Source organism: Pteropus vampyrus, unplaced genomic scaffold (genome assembly GCF_000151845.1).
Source record: "Pteropus vampyrus isolate Shadow unplaced genomic scaffold, Pvam_2.0 Scaffold291, whole genome shotgun sequence".
Classification (NCBI taxonomy): Eukaryota; Metazoa; Chordata; class Mammalia; order Chiroptera; family Pteropodidae; genus Pteropus; species Pteropus vampyrus.
Window position 1 is genome coordinate 895,013 of NW_011889072.1, and position 18,074 is coordinate 913,086.

Consider the following 18,074-nt stretch of genomic DNA (forward strand, 5'->3'; position numbering starts at 1 on the left):
TGTGTCAACCATTGCGGTCACTGGCTGGCGGGCGCCCCTTCAGGAGCCTATGGTGTCGCTGTCCCTGTCATTCCCCTGCGTCCTTTCCCTGCTTGGCCCGCAGTCAGCTGTCTCCCCACGGCCCGCTCCTGCAGTGGAGAGGGAGGGGCTTGGAGACCGTGTGCTGGGCGCCAGCTGGGCTTGGCCTGAGTGTGTGTCTGTTCTGGCCGCAGTGCCCAAGGTCACGAGTTTGCTCAAGGGTTACCCCGTGTGTTTAGACAGAAGACATGTCGCCTAAACGTTTGTGATCCCTGTGATCCCTGCTCAGCGAAGATGGCTTCACGGAGAGCCCCGTGAAGCCATCTTTGCTGAGCAGGGATCCCAGGAATTTGGGGACCAGTCAGTGCTGCACCTGGCCAGGCCGGTGGCCACGTGTTCCAGGCCTGGTTTCTGAGGTGCACAGAAGTATTCTTCGGCACGTTTTCTGCATCTACTTTACTTCACAATAAAAATTCTCATCTGAGCGCGCACAGAAAATGTTCACTGTTCTCTCTGGGTGCAGAACCCATCTTGTGCTTTCCTCCCCAAGTTTGAATTATATTCTAAGTGCTTGGCTGTTTCATGCCCTTCACAGAACAGTTTGGGGCTTGTTTGCTTTGGGTGAATTTCTGGGTACTTCTGTTTCACCCCAAAAAGCCCGTCTCTCCTTTCAGGAAGGTCGTGCAGGAGCAGCCTTCCATGTGCGGGGGCCGCCGCATTTCCTGCAGGTGCCGACCGGCACTGTAATGGCGTCCCTGCTGGAGCCGAGGTCACCCACAGGCCGCCACTGCCGCCATGGAGACCCCTGGTGCTTCTCATCCCCCTGCGCCTGGGGCTCACGGACATCAACGAGGCCTACGTGGGGACGCTGAAGGTGAGTCTGCGCCGAGCCCGCGTGGCTCTCCCTGAGCGGTTGTGGGGGGGGCCAAAGTCCTGCTCTGTGCTAAAGACTTTCCGCTCCCCCAGCCCTCTGACCGCCCCATGCACCCCCGGCCTCCACCTGGGCATCCGGGCAGCCCTCCCGCTGGCCCCATGCCCCAAGAGCTTGCTCGTCCCCAGCCCTGCTCCCACTGGCCGCCTGCCTCCATTCCTCCCGCCCTGGGAGTGCACAGCTGCCCCGCGTCCACCTGCTCAGGCCCGCTCTCTGCGCGGGGTTCTCCCAGGCCCGGCTGCCACGGGGCTCCTGTCCCCTACCCTCCCTGACGAGGCTCCTGGAGGCAACGTCCCCTGCCCTCCCGGCGCTGGGGGTGGGTCCACATCCGCCCTGTGGGCCCAGCTGGCCAGCACACTGGTCGGCCTGTGCTCAGCGGCCGCCTCGCTCCCCCTCCGCCAGCACTGCTTCATGATGCCGCAGTCCCTGGGCGTGATCGGAGGCAAGCCCAATAGTGCCCACTACTTCATCGGCTACGTCGGTGAGTGCCCGGTCCTCGTGGTGGCACCCCTGGGGCTGGAAGCCAGGGAAGATGGAGCGGTCAGCCGGGCAGGCCTAAGGGGCCGCTGCCTCACCCCCACCTCCCCCACAGCGCAGGACAGGCAGCTTGACCACCTGTCCCACCTGGAAGTCCCTTCCCCCAGCCTGGCTTGTCCAGGCGAGGGGGTTGGGTGGGGCGGGAGGCCCCGTGTCGGCCCCGTGTCTGCTGACTTCCTGTCGTGCTCAGGTGAGGAGCTCATCTACCTGGACCCGCACACAACGCAACCGGCGGTGGAGGTGACCGACCGCCGCTCCATCCCGGATGAGAGCTTCCACTGTCAGCACCCCCCGAGCAGAATGCGCATCGGGGAGCTTGACCCCTCCATTGCCGTGGTGCGTCCTGCCCCCCCCCCGCCCCCCGCCGTCTCCTCTGGCCGGGAGCTCCTGGGCACCTGGGTCCTAGAGGCCTACACTGCTGAACCTGTGGGAGACGTGGGGCGGGGCTGAGCTTGGACACGCCCACCCTACCCCACCCCACCAGTTCCAGCTGCCCTGAGGTGCACAGCTCCAGACCTGGCAGGCGGGGCAGGGGCCCGAGGTCCAGCCGTGGACGGCGCTGGCGGAGAGGGGCAGAGGCCAGGGAACTGAGGACGGTTGGCTGTGGATGACAACAGCGTCCAGCATGGGCGCCGTGGTCTTCCCCGCCCCCCCTTCAGGTCATGACCTCCACCCTGCCCCAGTGCAGCCCAGTGCCCGCTTGGTCCACCCCCTGCTCACCACGCTCTCATTCCAGGGGTTTTTCTGCCAGACCGAGGATGATTTTGACGACTGGTGCCAGCAAGTCAAGAAGGTGGGTGGCGGCTCCCCGTCCACGTGGACGGGCTCTGGGCCAGCCGGGCAGCTCCGGTTTGGCGTCAGCCTCCTCACTCACGCCACCAGTGCCCCGCCCACGCCTGTGTGGTGTCCTGTGGCGCTGGCTTGGTCGTTGCTTCTGGCATTGCCCCCGTTGCAATGGAGGACGTGGGAACTGACCCCGCTCAGGGATTGAACTGGGGCTTCTCCGGCCTCGTGTGGCGAGGGCTGGCCCCAGGGTGTTCTCCGCTCGAAGCGCCATCTCCGGGGTGGGGTGTCTGGGCTGCACCCCCGTGGGCTGTGCCCGCCCCCTCATGGCTGTGTCTTGCTGACAGCTATCGCTTCTCGGAGGCGCCCTGCCCATGTTTGAGCTGGTGGAGCAACAGCCGTCCCACCTGGCCTGTCCCGATGTCCTGAACCTGTCCTTAGGTGAGCCGAGGCCACAGGGCCACATCTCAGGTGGGGACAGTGGCACTGCCTGTTGTGCTGCTTGAGGCGCGGTCTGTGTGATGCTGTCTGCCTGTCTCTGGCCTCTCAGGTCCAGCTCCACTTGCTTTTGACCTTTAAGGTTTGCATGAACCCCAGATGCGACCACTTGATTTGTGTGTGCTGCATGGGAGGGACTCTGCTGAGTGTTCCTTCCTCACCCTGGGTGCAGCAGCTTGACCCCCCATTCTTCACCCCTTGTGCAGTCGCCTGGCTCCACACACAGGGTCTGGGTGCGCTCCCCACAGGTCCCAGGGTTCTGTGGGGACCAGAACATGTGAGGCGCTCTGTGAGAACGCAGTGCTGTCCACGCGGGCGCCAGCTCTGCTCTGTGGACTGAGCTGCAGGCGGCCTCGTTCCCACTGCCGAGTGCTCTGGCCTGGGGCCTGCGTGCCAGCCCACACCTCCTTCAAGGGGCGTCGAGCAGGTGGCACAGAAAAACGGGCACTCGGCGAAGGCCATGAGGACGTCCAGCCCATGCCTCCGTCTGTGTTTCCATGAAGACCGCCGAGGACAAGGACAGAGCTGCTGTCCCCCCTCTGTGAACACTTAGGAGGACAGTGACAGCACTGTCCCTTCTCTCTGGGAAGAGTCTTCTGCCTGAGGGAAGCTACATAGCGTCGAGGTGCTGGCACTGAGACTCAGGACAGATGCCCTCTCAGTCCCCAGAGGGCACAGGGGTTGGCGTCCCCTCTCGGGGTGGCGGCCTCTACCTTCAGCTCTGTCACTTTCCTCTGGGCTGTGGTGAGAGGTGTGTCTGCTGCTCCTCTTTGTGCAAGAGCCTCTGGGCTTCTCTCCACTCCCTCCGCTGCTGCCCGGCTCTGGCCCGCTCAGCCCCCCCTGAGGCCACACAGCTCAGACAGCACGGCTGTACCCTCCTGCCACCCCGAGGCCACCCCTGAGCGAGCACCGTTGGGCAGGATGCCCGGGGCAGTGGGCCTGGCACAGGGTGGCGGGGGCTGCACACATAGGTGCTTCTCACCAGGATCTGCTTGCGCGGGGCTCTGACGAAGCTTTGTCTTTTTTTTTTTTTTTGTAGATTCTTCTGATGTAGAGCGACTGGAAAGGTTCTTTGACTCAGAAGATGAAGACTTTGAAATCTTGTCCCTTTGAAAGTCCTGCCTTTGGGGACATCTGCACTGGTGCCACTGGGGGCATCTCAGAGCCAGCTCAGCTCCGGGCACTGGCACTGCACATTCACCCATCAGCCACCTGCCCTGGACGGGACCGTGCTGTCGGGGGCCCGACTGCAGGCGTGGGCGGCTCGCTTGGACGCTCGCTCGCCAGCTACGGGGAGGCGAGAAGCCACCACAGGAAGCAGCGCAGCTGCAGCCGGGAGCTCGGAGCTGCCCTGCGCCCCACCAGCCTGCGTCAGCGTCGCCTGCGTCCTCTGGGCTCTTGGTTCTGGTTTTGCTTTGGAATTAAAGTCCCATTTGAAGCCACACAGACACGAATCTCTGTTGGGCATGTCCCGAGTCCCCGTGGAGAACTGTGGTGGCGCCACGTGCGCCCTGGATGGCGCCTCCCCGCCTTCTGCACAGCCCTTGGGGTCCTGCTGTAGGGGACAGCTAGCAGGTGGTGGGCGTGGTGCAAGTCAAAGTCGCCACCTGCATGTGATCTGCGGGACAGACGGGCTCTCCTGGAGCCACAGGTGAATCCCTAGGGGCTTGCCTTCCTCAGGCCGCGATGCCCCAGTGCCACCACCGTCCCCCCTCCCCTGGGGCATGGGGGCGCTGCCCTAGCCTGTGATCCTCAGGCCCATAGAGGGGAGTGGGGGCCGGCCATGCCCACTGGAGCCTCCTCCGACTGTCCTCGGAACTGCCCTGCATCCCCCGAGGCTTCAGGTGGTTTGTGGCCAGAGGGTACAATGCTCAGCTTACGGAGCAGGACGGGCGCCCCTTCACTTCGCGTCGCTAGGGGACGTTTCCAGATGATCCTCAGCACGGACAGCCGTCGGTACCTGCCACCTGGAACCCTGGTGTCAGGGCCCAGGGCGCACATAGGCCTGTGTCTGCCCTCTGCCCCAGCAGGACTGTGAACGAGCTCGGGGGCTGGAGCGTGGCTGCTGTCCCCGAATGTCCTGCCAGCCCACGAGGCAGCAGAGGACAGCCCAGGCCCCGACTGTCACCGACATGAGTGGTCTCTCTGCTTTTCTGACTCCCCCGCCCACCTCCATCCGCAGGTAGAGTGTGTGGGGAGGGTTGGGGCCTTCCGTTCCTTCAGCATCTCGTGACGTGCCCCCTGCGGGCTGGGGCAGGAGGGTCTTGCTGCAGCTCCCGCTGTTGGTAGGGACAGTGGAGGCGGGTGGCAGTGTGACCGAAGGGGGGCTTCTCTTAGGGTTTTGAAAAAGGCTTACTGAAGCGGGTGTTGTTCATCCTTAGTGGTATAGTTTGCAGTTCTTCATGGCAAATAACAGTTTCAGTAGAAAACAAAGTTTGTCTCTGTCTTCATTTTCCCTCGAGTTATACTTGGAAGATTCTCAGGATTTGTGGACTTGTGGCAAGCCCATCTCCCCCACACTTGGCAGGCATAGCTTGCCTCTGACGTGGCTCTGTGAGCTGTGACACTGGCCTCCTGGGGTCCTAAAAGCAAAAAACACAAGGAATTGTCAAGTCTTAGGAAAACACAGTGAGCCGTTCCTCAGCGGGAGGGCTGGAGGGAACACCGGCTGTCAGGTTAGCTATAGTCACTGTGAAGAGCAGTGACCTCCATGCCGACCGACACTGCTTGGTGCCTTGGCCAGTCTGCCCTCCATACCCGAGCAGCCCTGGTGGGACGTGTGGGGGAGTGACCTCCAGCCTGCTCAGCAGGGGTCAAAGACAGACAGGAACGTGGGAAGCCCTGTTGGTCCCCAGCGAGGTGGTCCAGGAGCCCGTCGTGGCCCCTGGAAAATGCCCCCAGTAGCCCCTGGTGTTGTAACAAATCACACCCAGTGGCTTCAAAGACTTACTCTCAGGATCTCGAGGGCAAAGGTCAAACCAAAAGGTCAGCAGGGCTGGCCCCTCCTGCAGGCTCCAGGAGAATGTTCACTCACCTTCTACAACTTCTGGAAGCTGCCCGCATTCCTTGGCTCACAGCCCCTTCCTCCCTCTCCAGAGCCAGCCCTCCATTGTCCTCCGTGGCCCTGTCCCCTCCGGCTCAGCCCCTCCCGCCCTAGGTAGAGACCCTGGTGACAGCATCTGGGGCTGTCCTGGACAACCTAGGGTGTTCCTACCTCACAGTCCCCTCTACCATGCAGGTGCCCTGGTCATGGGTTCTGAGGATGGGGGCCGCTACCATGCCACAACGCCTGGCAGGCTCCTCGGAGGGGAGACCAAAGCCAGTGGAGGCCACTGCCAGCCGCTGCAGCCCTGACCGGCTGCTTTGCACCTGCCGCATCACTTAAGTTCAGGTGGCCATGATCATTTTGAGGTCTCTGCCCCAGTCCTACTGCCCACCACCCGTGGGACTCCGCTCAACTCCTGCCACCTCCGACCCCACAGCCAACCTGAGTGGTCTGTACTGCAACCTCCCCCACGCCCCCACGTCCTGACCTGAGCCAGAGAAAGTTCTGGTCACTTCCAGCCTGTCCCAGCTCCAGCTGAGGGGTCCACTTTCAGCCCTGGCCTGGCCTGTGCAGGCGCGGGGGACAGAGCCCGGGCCCACCACCAACACCCACCCAACTCACTAAGTGCCAGCCTGGCCCCCCCAGGGTGACGCTGAGCTACCAGAGGCAGACAAGCCACTGGTTTCGTCTCAGGAAGTCAATCCCCACCTATGCACAGCACACGGCCCTGGCCACGTGAAGCCGTGAAGGGCAGGTGAGCAACCTGTGGCCGTGAACACAGCTGTGTGCCATTCCTGATTGCTGTCACTCAGTTGTGGGTCCTCAAATTCTGTCTGGGTGGACGTAACCAAACTCTCCACTGCAGATGCCTGAGGCCGACCCTCAGGGGCCCCTCACACCCCTTGAGCAGAAAGCCGCACCCGAGGACTGCCCCGCGTGACCTCACTCCGACTGAGCTCTGGTGCAGACACGGGCCACCCTCCCATTGTTTCTTTTGTCCTCTCGAGGTGTTGGGCAGGGACCAGGACCAAAGGCTGGGCAGCCTGGCACAACCTGGCCCCACACCCACCTGCTGAGTGACTGTGGACACAACAGGCAGCCTTGTTTGTGGAACCCGGACAAGAGTGGACCATGCGTGTTTGGGGGAGCTAGGACCCTGGGCGCTGCTGCTGTGAGGACCCTCCCAGCCACACGCAGGCTCTGCCCGAGCCCATGCCCACTTACAACTTGATGTCAAAGCGAGCGTCACATTGCTTTGTCACGCCTCAATCCAGTCTCCTGGCCTCTGAAGGAAGGGCGCTGAGACCCACTGCTGCTGTCCCTACTCATGGGCCCCCCAGGGCGGGCAGACAGGAACCCTGCCTGCCTCCCTCTGCAGCCAGCGCTCCTCACTGCTCCCTGCCGGCACATGCTCCTGGGAGGTGTCGACACTGCCACCTGAAAGCAATTCAAAGTCAGAGAGCATGGAGTTACACACCTGGCATTTAAGGTCACCGCAGAGAGAACAGCAAAGCTGGCCCGGCTGTGCTCGGGCAGACAGGACTGGAGTACGGCCCAGCCCAGGCCCGGGAGGCCGGCACGCGAGGCGCTCAGAGCCTGGTCGAGACTCCCAGGCGAGGGTGGGACAGCGCCAGGCCTCCTGCTGAAGGGATCAAATCAAACTTCTCCACGACACAGTTCCAAACTACACTTTATTACTGCCTGTGAGAAATGCAGGGGGCTTAAACCGATTACCATTTCAGTGACTTCCACGCAACCGCGGGGACTGGCTGCCCGGACACGCTGATGAGCGGTCATTACCGGCACCTTCAAGGTGACAGGGCAGAGGGGGGCTGGCCGACACGCCAGGTGTGGGCCATGGGTGCCTGCGGCTCATGAGAGGCTGGCGGTGTACAGCCCGGACTCCATGCAGTGGGGCCACGCAGTCCGCAGGCGCCCCGCCTCGCAGGAGCACAGGGCGGGGACAGAGCCCCTGCCCAGCTACTTCCACAGCTCCCCCAGTGGCTGCTGGGTGGCGGTCCAGATGATGTCCTCGGAGAGCACGCGGATCTCCTCGTGGACGTCCTCGATGCTTCTGGAGGCGTCGACCACCTGTCCCCCCACAGGGGTCAGGAGACAGAGGATGGTTAATGCTTCTCACTGCTCTTGGTGTGTGGGAGGACATGGCGCAGGTCCCCTGGGGCCCGTCACCCCGCTCCTTCTCTGACCCTCAGCCTCAGCTGGGGAGGGTGGGCTCTGCTTGTGTCCTTGGGTCTCAGCTGCCGGCCCCTGCAGCAGCCCAGTTCTGCTCCTTTGCCTTCTGTTCCGACTCTCACCCATGACCCCGCTGGGCCTGTGTCCACCTAGGCGCCTGGCACCTGCCTGGCCACGCCCAGATGCTGCTGGAACTCGAAGCTCCGCCCTCTCCTCCCTGGTGGATGGGACTGTCCCCATAGCGCTGATGCAGCTTCCCACTGAAAGGCTGCACCCTCACACGAGAAGCATGAAGACCTCCGGTCACAACCAGGCCAGCCCATGAGAAAGGGGTCTCCACCAGGAGGAGGAAGACAGGCAGCGGTGTCCCCTAACACCGTCGGTCAGGGTCTTGGCCAAGTATCCAGCCCCCGTGGGGCCGAGGACAGCCAGCTCTGGAGAAGCCGGCGAGCAGCCCACTCAGGAGAATCTGACCATCTCATGGGGCCAGACTGTGTGGACGACAGTGACTCCCTGCAGACGCCACAGAGCCCACGAGTGCCCCCTTCCGGAAGGTCAGCTCGCTGGCCACTATCCCAGCCACAAAGCTCTCGCACAGAACTGTCCCTCACACTCACACCATGCACACAGCTCTCGGGGGTGGCTTGCCGTGCGTGCCCACCTCCGGTCTCCCATAGACTGGGAGCAGTAACCCACGTGGCACCGAGCACCCCAGGTCCCCACGTGTCGACTTCTAATCTTTCCGCAAGAGGGGACCAGGGTCCCTGGAGGTGGGCTGGGCAAGAACTGGGCGACTCGGAAGACTTAATGTGCTGGGAGCAGAAGCGCCAGAGTTGGGACCTGCCAAAGGGCTTGGGGGCTCCCGTGAGCCAGACCTCGGGCAATGTGGGCATCAGACAGACAGGGAAATGGCAAAAATAACATGAGTCTACACAGATACAAACATGTAAATACACTCAGAGTCTGAGGAGCGCGAGATGTTTACGTGTGTCAGACTCTCCCCACCAAGCACTTACTAATTACAGAGGGAAAAAGAGTCACCTCACTGCGGAGAAGCCGGCAGGTGCCACCTAACCAAGCGGTCAAAGTGAATGTCACCACACTGAAACTACGCCATGTGACAGGACGCGGTGGGAACCCAGCATCCCTCTGTGCCAAAGATGCCGTCACGAGGAAAGAGCAAAGTGAAAGAGACACACCTCCAAAATAACTGCTGTCACCGTCAAAAATGCCAGGTCGTGACAGTCACAGGCTGGAGACCAGAGCCATGACTGTGGCCTGGGCCGCTGGTCATGAAGGTAACAGTGGGACCCGCGGGGACGGGATGAGCCCGGGGCCCTGACAGCAGGAGGGTCCGTGTCGATGTCTCCATTCTGACAGTAAGAACTGCTCAAGTCCCCATGCTGAGGGGGTGTTAGGTACTCGTTTATTTTCAAATGGTCCTTGGAAGAGTTTCTGTACTGTACTTGCAACTTTTCTCCAAGTTTCTTATTGCTTAAAAAGTTTGGAAAAGAGTGCTAAAAACATAAACTGCCGGATAAATGAAGCTGAGGATTTGACGCCAAGAAACACGCAACATTAAAGGTGCCCGAGAGGAAACGCGCAAGCCGGGGTGGTGGGGGGTGACGGCTCTGCCTCTTTCCCGATTCACTGTCCCCATCCTACAGTCTGGGCTCATCCCTCACAGACGGTGAAATGTTAAGAACGAGGTTCAAACTGTGTAGAACTGACTGACAAGAGAGACGCGGGACAGACGTCCGGGTCTCACATGATCCGCATCAGCAGAGACGGAGGTCGCCTGACGCGCTGTGCTGAGCTCCCGCGAGGGAAAGACGGGCTCGTCCTCCCAGGCTCGGACAAGATGTGCTCGGCACGGACCTGAGCACAGAAGGAGACGGGAGGCTGGGTGCAAGCTGCACCGGGAGGGAGCCCGAGGGAGCCCGCGGGCGGCGAGCACGCGCAGCTCCTGCAGAGGTGGGGAGGAGAGAGGCGCAAAGCAGACGAGATGGCCGGGACCAGGAGCCAAGGCCAGCACCTCGACCTTCCGCAGGGCAGCAAGGACGCGGTGTGGTGCTGGCAGTGAGCATCGTCAGAAGAAGAGGGGGTGTGCCCAGGGCGGGCGCCTCTGGCCGTGCTGGGACACACAGGTGGGCCGAGGGGATTCGGCTGCACCTGAGAAGGTGCTGGCAGGAATCAGGCACAGGCAGAGGGACGGAGAAGGGGCCAGTTTTGGCATCTGCTGGGAGGACACTGACTCCTGGACTGGGGCTGGGCACTGCGTAACTTGCGCTGAGGCAGGAGGGAGCTGATGAGCACAGGGAGGTGACCGAGTGCTCAAGGGGACATGTCAGGGCTGGAACGCCCCGCCAGGCCTGGGGGCCGGTGTGGAGACCGGCTCGGGCCCCACGAGCACACGGGATCAGCCTGCACCTAGAACCGTCGGGGTGCAGGGGAGAGCACGTGACCCTAAAAAACTGGAAGGGGAGCAGACAGGGCTGACCCCGGAAGGCACAAGGTCCGACTCTCGGTGAGAGCAGCTATCCACAGACGGCAAGCTGAGGCGCTGCTCCGACAAACACGGCAGGGGAGAGTGACGAGTGGCCCAGGGCCACAGAGCTACAGCCAGTGGAGGACAGGGAACGGCAGACTGCCAGAGGCTCCCACTTCACCCGCTGCGAGAAGCCACCGAGGGCTGGGGCTGGCTGCAGCGGGAACCCAGGGGCGCCCTGGCGCTGCGGGGCCGCGGGACGGGCTCACCTTCCAGTTCAGGGCCGGGTCCCGCATGAGCTGGTGGAAGCGCTGCAGCACCCGCTCCTGGAACGCCCTGTTTTCGTAGCGCTCACGGCCGAACTCGCCCCGGGCCGCGGCCACGGCCAGCTGCAGCTGCAGGAACACGACCAGGTCGGGCTTCGGGAGGCCCACGTCTGGCTGTTTGCACCAGTCCAGGTGGAAATTCTGGCAGAGAGAAACCGATGGGTAGAGAGAAAGCCCAATGCGGGTCCACGTGTTGGTTTTACAATTCATAAAAAAAGGGAAAAAACGTGCCGACACTTGAGATGCCCAGCGGCTGCTCCGTTCTCAGACCTCCCATGTCCCGCATCTCCTTCTGTTCAGACTTTGCAGACACGTCCGAAAGCACCCAGACCCGTGTGGCCCCAAGCCGGTCGTGCTGAGGCAGCCCCACACAGGCCACGTGGCGGGCACCCCCAAGGCCCACCGTGCCTCAGTTGTGTCCCCTCTCACACACCTGCCGGGGTGTCGTCCCCTTTCCAAAGAGGGAAGAAACCCGCTCACCCTAAGTGTCCCCGTTCCCGGAGGAAACAGGCTGCGCAGCTGACGGCACGGCGAGAACTGGGCAGCGCGCTCGGGCCGCTGGCCTGAGGACCGCACCGCGCGGAGCGGGAGCCCGCCGGCCACTCAGTAGCCGGTGGGAGGACGAAGGGGACCAACCAGCCCGTGGCGTGTTAGTTACTTGCCTTGTTCTCCTTTTAGACAGAACCTGAGTGGCTAGTGCTTCACAAGGGACTGTCCCTTAAAACGGGATTCCAGCCAGCGGGAGGAACTGGCAGAATTAAAAGGTCTTGTAACCAACCGCCCATGAATGAATCACCAGCAGGGGCTGTTCCCATGGAAAAGAGATGACCAAAGAGCCTGTGCTCCTGCCCCGACAGCCCATTGCTCGCTGGCCTTGCAAAAAACGGAGTTCAAAACCGTTTTCACGCAAGGGATCAGAGAAGCGGGAACCTACCTACGAAAAGATATTTAACACACATTTCAAGTACGCGCCTTGATTGGATTCTGATTCATCCTAACTAAAAGCACAAGAGAAATCAAACAGCTTCTGAGAGAGAACTGAGAACTTCGAACACTGACTAAACGAAGACATCATGGAATGACTACTAACTTTTCTGAGGTAAAATTCAGTCATTTTGGGGACGGTGGGTCACAGTGCTGGGTGGTTCATCGTTTTCTCTGCTGGTACATATTTGAAACTTTCTAAAAAAAAAAAAACAGAAAAAGGGGCAGCGCAGTCACTGCCATGCCACCTGGGACAGGCAGGACAGGACAACGGGAGCAAAGCAGCCCAGACGCTCTCGCCTTCTGGGCTGAAAAAGCTCGGCTGACAGACCATCTGTGAAAATGTGTGATGTGAAATGCACCGTCCAAGGAAAAATACAGTTAACCTGTGAAAACAATCTGCAGCTACATGACTGTATGTTCTTTCTAGCAATAAAGACCGAATTCTAGCAAACGGGTGCGAGGCCCAGGCTTCCGGCAGCGTGATGGGAGGGCACCTGTGCTCCAGCTGCTGCTCCGTGCCAACAAGGACAGCGCGCCACACCGCGCCGCCCCACCGGGGCCAAGCGGCTCTCACCTCCTTAGCGCTGGTGAAGGCGACACCAGAAAAAGCATATCTGTCCACGACGAGGGTGACGCCCTGGCCCAACTTCTCCTTAATTAACGGCCTAAAAAATAGAGAATGCTTCAGTTCAACGGTCAGGCTTAAATCGCCCGACATCGCAATCCAGCGACTCAGACATCAACATGATAAAGAGGTTATGGGGCACCGACTCGTAACCTTATGCTTGTCCAAAGCTCTGGACCTTCTCTCTGGGAGGTGTCACATGGGTAATCCCAGCAAAGCCCGACATGAGAAGGACAAGTCCACTGAGGAGCAGACATGACGATAAAGTTTTCCGGGAAGGCCTGCTCAGCTGTCTGGGCAGGAGGAGGGGCCGGGCCACCTGCTCAGGGAACTACGGAAAGGGTGGACACAGCAGGAGGCGACGCTGTGATGCTCACCCTCAAGCCTGAAATGCAAGGAGACAAGCAGGACAGGAGGTGACAGCGGGTTCGCCACGGGCCCTAAGAGCTCAGGAGGATGTGCAGAGGCCGAGGGCTTGATGTAAGCACTTTAGGGAATAGAAGGGTGTCTGACACCTGTGACCTGGAGCAGCTCACACAGCAGCGGCGGGGGGGAGAGCCCCCCAACAGCACGATTCAGCTCTGATCACAGAGTTACTCGTAATCGCAAACTATTACAAACGGCCCGATCCGCAAACAGAAAACACTGCAACCGTGAAGAATGCGACGCCGCAAGCAGACGTCACTCCATCTCCTGATGCGTCACTAAGAGGACAAGCGAGTACACATAGTCAACGGCCTTTTGTATAAGAAAGGTGAATCGGTGACACACGAATCTGCTTATTTTGGAAAGAAAAAAAAGTAAAAAAACAAACAAAACAGGAGGGGACACTGTTACCCACGGGGAGGGCAGGAGCCAGAAACGAGAGCAGGCCAGTGACCTTTCTTGTGTGCTTGACTTTTAGTCCATTTGTTTTATGTATTCAAAAACCTAAATGACAAAGGATGGGGAAAAAACCCTGAAATTGTACAGTGTCCAATGACCCTAACTATACCCCACAGGGAAGGAAAAAACCTGCCCCAACATACCTTTGACCACAGTACCCTGCACCCTTGACCTCTACGCAGGCTCTCACAGGGAATGGACAGCAGTTCTGGACCAACTCTGTGGACTGCAGGACCGAGCAGGGGCTGGGCGCCAGGTGCCCTGTGGTGCTGGACCGAGTTTTAGTGTAAGTATGTACCGTGGCCCCCCTCATCTGCAGGGGAGACGCTCCAGGACCCCCAGGGGATGCCCGAAAACAGACAGTTCCAAACCCTGTGTATCCTTTTTTCCTATACATACATAGATAATAAGGCTTAATTTATATATTACCTAAAATCCATTCTTACTGTAAACCTTGGCAACCTCAGCATATAATTCCTTTCCTTAAAGCGGGAGCTTTCACCTTTTTACTGAAAGCACGGTGCATGCGAACTGGCAGCGTCACTCTCCACTCTTACACTTTGGGGACGCTAATATAAGGGTGACCTGAACACAAGCACTGTGACCCCACAGGCCAGTCTGGTAACTGAGATGCCTGCTAAGTAACTGACGGACAGAGAGTGCCTACAGCTGGAGACGCTGGACGAAGGGCCGGTCCTGGTCCCGGGCAGGGCAGGGCAGGGCAGGGCAGGAAGGTGCGAGATCCCATCGCACTCCTCAGAACGGCATGCCATTTAAACCTTCGGAATTGTTCACTTCTGGAATTTTTCATTTAATATTTTCAGCCATGAAAAGTGAAACCAGATAAGGGGCTAAAGCAGATAAACAGGTACAGATGCAGAAAGGTCACCAGGGTGAGCACGCCAGCACCCAGAGGTCGGGCTTCTAAGCGCCTCTCCACTAGAAGGAACGACAGCTGGTTTGTGCGCCAACGTGGGAGAAAACACAAGAGAAGCCTGTACATCCTGCCATGCCAAAGTAACTTCTCGAAAAAGGAGGCCTGGGAAGATGTCAGATGGGCACAGGAGCCAGGTTGAAGGGATTCCCACCGGCCAAATTTGGAATAGTCTAAACATCAAAACAAATGACAGTACTGGCTTGTGACTACTGAGGAAACAGAATTTGTGGGTCTACACTGATGATGGATGATGAATGGGGGAGGCAGAAAGCCAACTAATAAAGGTAGAAAGAATGACAGACTTAGAACATCGCTGCTTGAAATCACAAGGATTGTCTCAACAGGATTATTAACGAACGCTAAAGCAGGTCGACGTTTGCTAACGAAAGAGATTTTATAGTTCTGTAGTATTTCCCCTTTTAACCGTTGACTACAGAAAAGACAGTCACCTACTGGCACCCCTCACAGGTGACCCAGGGAGACTGATGGCCAAGCAGCCTCGCACTCTCCTGGCACAATACCGAGGCCCCAGCGACACGTCACCTCCGTGTTGTTCCTGCCAAAAGCACACACTCAGTCTACTCCTGAGGAGACATCAGACACACAGCACCTTATAAAGTAAACGGCCCGCGCTTTTTAGAGAGTGAGCAGAATGTGAAATGACAGATGAAGCTTGGCAAACAGCACATGGCGCTTCTTGGTGCTTTTCTTACTTCTGTAGTTGACTGAAGTTATTTAAAAATAAAGTTTAGGTAGAGTAGAAAAACTGCTAAATTGCCATGGGAAGAGAATCATTTATTTCCAGGAGTGAGTTCCTGCACGGAGGCGTTTAAGAGGCCCAGTGTGTCGGCTGGTTTTGGCAGGAGATACAGAAGAGGCGGTGAATGGAGCCCCCATTCTGTGCAGGGGAACCCCACGGAAGTGAGAAGGCGAGGTACCTTCAAGGGCCACCAACTGATCCGGTTAAGATGAGGCAAAGCTAAGGGGGAAAAACTAAATGGCTGGAGGAAATGACCAGTTTCCTCATAAAGCACTTCCAGTACCAGGTGAACTCCGAAAGCCCGGGCTAACCGAGCACCCGTTCCCAGGCCAGCCTGGCCAGCTTCACGTATCCCTCATTCCAGACCTAAGAGGGGTCCTTCTGTGCTGATGACGAAGCCGGTTGAGGGGCTGAGCAAGACCAACATCACTCCGATGCTAACTCGGCATGTGGCCTTCACCCGAGGACTTTCAAGTCTCAGGAAGGCTAATCTGACAGCGGTGGCTGGAGCCGTGGGAGCGGGGGCAGACGGGACGGACCGGACACGCTGACCTGCTGACCTGGGACAAGACTGCTACTTTGGAAGTAGTCAGCGTTATTTCTCATTCAAATTGGCCTCCATTACTTTCCTACAAAGCCACAAAAAGCAAAATCAGAACCATTATGTCCATAAATTCCAGATGTGCTAGATATAAAAAGTATCATGTGGATCTACCACTCGGAGTGGGGAACACCTTTCTAAGCAAGACACCTGGCCAAGCCGAGGAGAGGCTGCAGCCTGGCCTGTAACGGGGAACACCGCAAGACCACCCAGAGGCCATCAATACCTGCTGTGGACAACACACGACAGCAACGGAAAAGAATGAGGAACTGTCAGAGATCTGCAAGGCAGTTCGAAAGCAGGTGGGGTTCCATGTATTTATAACAAAACAACTCCAAGGTGTAAACGGAAGCAAAACCTGCTGAAGGCATACACCACAGGCGTTCGAGAAACGTTAAAGTGCTGAGTGAAGGGGGCATCTACTAGGACGATGTAAAATAAAAAAAAGGGCGGGAGAGGATGAAACGCCGACCTGAACTGTAAACTTCGGTTAATGATGTGTCAACATCAGTTCATTAACTGTAACACATTTAACACACTAATGAAAGACAGGAGGACAGGAAGGGGTTATGGGGGAACTCTCTGTACTTTTTGATCAGCTTTTCTGTATACCTGACACTGCCTAAAAAAGATAGTCTATTAATTACAAGGTGGTGGGGGAGAGGCAGGAGGAAAAACAAGCATTAATTAGTGCTCTTTGGGAAGTGCGCAGCAATGTGACCTCTAGTCACAGGACTAGTGAATTAAAGAACCTTGTAAAGCGACAGCACTCAGAATCAAGGGCTGCATTCACCCCCTCTTTAACCTCAAGAGAAAGCAACACACTAGGGGAGAGGAGGAGGGCAAAGCGTTTACACTTGTTCCCAGCGGTTTGCAGAGAAAAGCAGGTGCACGGAGTGGTCCTCCACCTCCCTCTTCTTTTCCAGGTAAGAACTCAGAAGTTTGCCAATTTCAGTTGATCTTTCTAAAAATAAAGAGAAAAACAGAAGTGAGGTCAGGTTTTCTGTCTAAATTAGGATACATTTGGGCTGAATTTCTTCTGGTCCTGGACTCAAGCCTAGGTTTGTGTTACTGTACTACATCTACAGGTTCAGACCTTCCCCTGAAGCCACAGGCATTTCCCTTACAAAAGGCAGCAGTATGCAGACACACCTGGACAAAGATACTTGAGAAAAAAACCTCGGGTAGCATGTAGTTACCTCAGAGGAGGTATTTATGACTTGTAGACGGGTTGGCTTAAAAGACTGGAACATATATTCAGAAAGGCATTTCTCCCATTTCCCATCTCTTGATTATCTAAATATTGATATTTTACTAAGCACTTTCAAGATCCATGCTTTACTTTAAAAATTAAAAATATGTCACAAAGTCTAAGGCCATGCCACCCTGAACAAGCCTGATCCTGTCTGATCTCAGAAGCTAAGCAGGGTCGGGCCTGGTTTGTACTTGGATGGGAGACCGCCTGGGAATACCAGGTGCTGTAGGAGTAAAAAATTAAAAAATAAAATAAAAAAGTAAGGGATTGTAAGCTTACAAGGTCCTTGCAATGTGTAAATAAATAAATAAATAAATGAAATTAAAAAGTAAAAAAATAAAAATGTCACAAAACTCCTCAGAGGACAAACCTATCCAAAAAGCAAAAAAACAAAACAAAACAAAACAAAAAACCCCAAAAAACTGAGACATGGATTACAAAACAGCACCAGGAAACTTTTGAGAGTGACAGATATACACACGGCCAGTCTTCATTGTGAAGACAGTTACACGGTTGTACGATTATGTTGAAGCTCGTCAAACCACACACTTCAAATATGTGCACTTCGTTGCACATCAATTCTAGGTCAACAGAGTTGTGCAAAAGTAAAGGCGCAGATGCATCGAAACTGAGCGACAGGACACGGCTAGACGGTGTGCACGGACGGCAGCCGGAGCTCCGGGTAAACCGCCTGCCCGCGGGCAAACCGAGACCTCGGTTTCCCCTCGTCCCCGGCGCGCCACGATGAGGCGACCCCCGACCCGCGCCCAACCGCAAGCTGCTGGCGCGGGGAAGGGCAGGGCACGGGCACCGGGCTCCGCGACCGCTCGCCAGGGGTCCTCGCCGCCCGGCCGCCCCGCAACGCCCGCCAGGCCACCGGCGAGCCCACACACCCGGGAAGCGGAGCAGCTCGGCGCAGTGGCCTGCGGCGCGCAGTGCTTCCACCAGCTTGCGGCTCTGCGTACTCTTCCCCGCGCGGTCCACGCCCTCCAGCACGATGAGCGCCCCGCGCCGTCCCGCCATCCTGCGCCTCCTGCGAACTATCGTGCAACCGCCCCTTCCCGCCGCCGCCCGGGGCTCCCATTGGCTGGAGTCGGTGGCGCGCGCCGGGATGGCGGGCACTTTCCCAGCCTTGGTCGGATTGGCCAGGACCGGCCCGGGGGCGGGGCGATTCCGCGGTCGCTCCGCCTTTTCCGGCGGAGCG

General features: G+C 58.1%; 2 protein-coding genes and 1 pseudogene across 7 annotated transcripts in view; 2 read left to right on the forward strand and 1 right to left on the reverse strand.

Annotated features, from left to right (window-relative positions):
- The window catches only part of ATG4B (autophagy related 4B cysteine peptidase), a 22,844-nt gene extending 17,644 nt beyond the window's left edge, over positions 1 to 5,200 (forward strand). For 3 of the 4 annotated variants that reach the window (XM_023521092.1, XM_023521093.1, XM_023521094.1), the window contains 6 exons: positions 693 to 892; positions 1,352 to 1,430; positions 1,677 to 1,822; positions 2,223 to 2,279; positions 2,617 to 2,710; positions 3,807 to 5,200. In XM_023521092.1, coding sequence (XP_023376860.1) covers positions 693 to 892; positions 1,352 to 1,430; positions 1,677 to 1,822; positions 2,223 to 2,279; positions 2,617 to 2,710; positions 3,807 to 3,880 — 650 coding nt within the window. In that variant the 3' untranslated portion in view covers positions 3,881 to 5,200. The remainder of the gene's footprint in view (positions 1 to 692; positions 893 to 1,351; positions 1,431 to 1,676; positions 1,823 to 2,222; positions 2,280 to 2,616; positions 2,711 to 3,806) is intronic. The other variant, XM_011376274.2, reaches the window with a different exon arrangement.
- Positions 3,768 to 17,958, reverse strand: DTYMK (deoxythymidylate kinase). 3 transcript variants are annotated; one of them, XM_011376270.2, is made up of 6 exons: positions 17,764 to 17,958; positions 16,471 to 16,579; positions 12,382 to 12,472; positions 10,764 to 10,961; positions 7,038 to 7,250; positions 3,768 to 5,349 (listed from the first exon to the last, which is right to left on the reverse strand). In XM_011376270.2, the coding sequence occupies exons 1-5, from the start codon at positions 17,891 to 17,893 to the stop codon at positions 7,059 to 7,061; spliced, it is 720 nt and encodes a 239-aa protein (XP_011374572.1). In that variant the 5' UTR covers positions 17,894 to 17,958; the 3' UTR covers positions 3,768 to 5,349; positions 7,038 to 7,058. The 3 variants fall into 3 exon arrangements, 2 of the variants coding, with proteins under 2 accessions (XP_011374572.1, XP_011374573.1); XR_896882.2 differs by lacking the exon at positions 3,768 to 5,349 and adding an exon at positions 7,548 to 7,904 and having other exon boundaries at positions 7,108 to 7,250; positions 17,764 to 17,953; XM_011376271.2 differs by lacking the exons at positions 3,768 to 5,349; positions 7,038 to 7,250 and adding an exon at positions 7,488 to 7,904 and having other exon boundaries at positions 17,764 to 17,953.
- Positions 16,984 to 17,102, forward strand: LOC111729944 (annotated as a pseudogene).
- Positions 17,959 to 18,074: the final 116 nt, after the last annotated feature.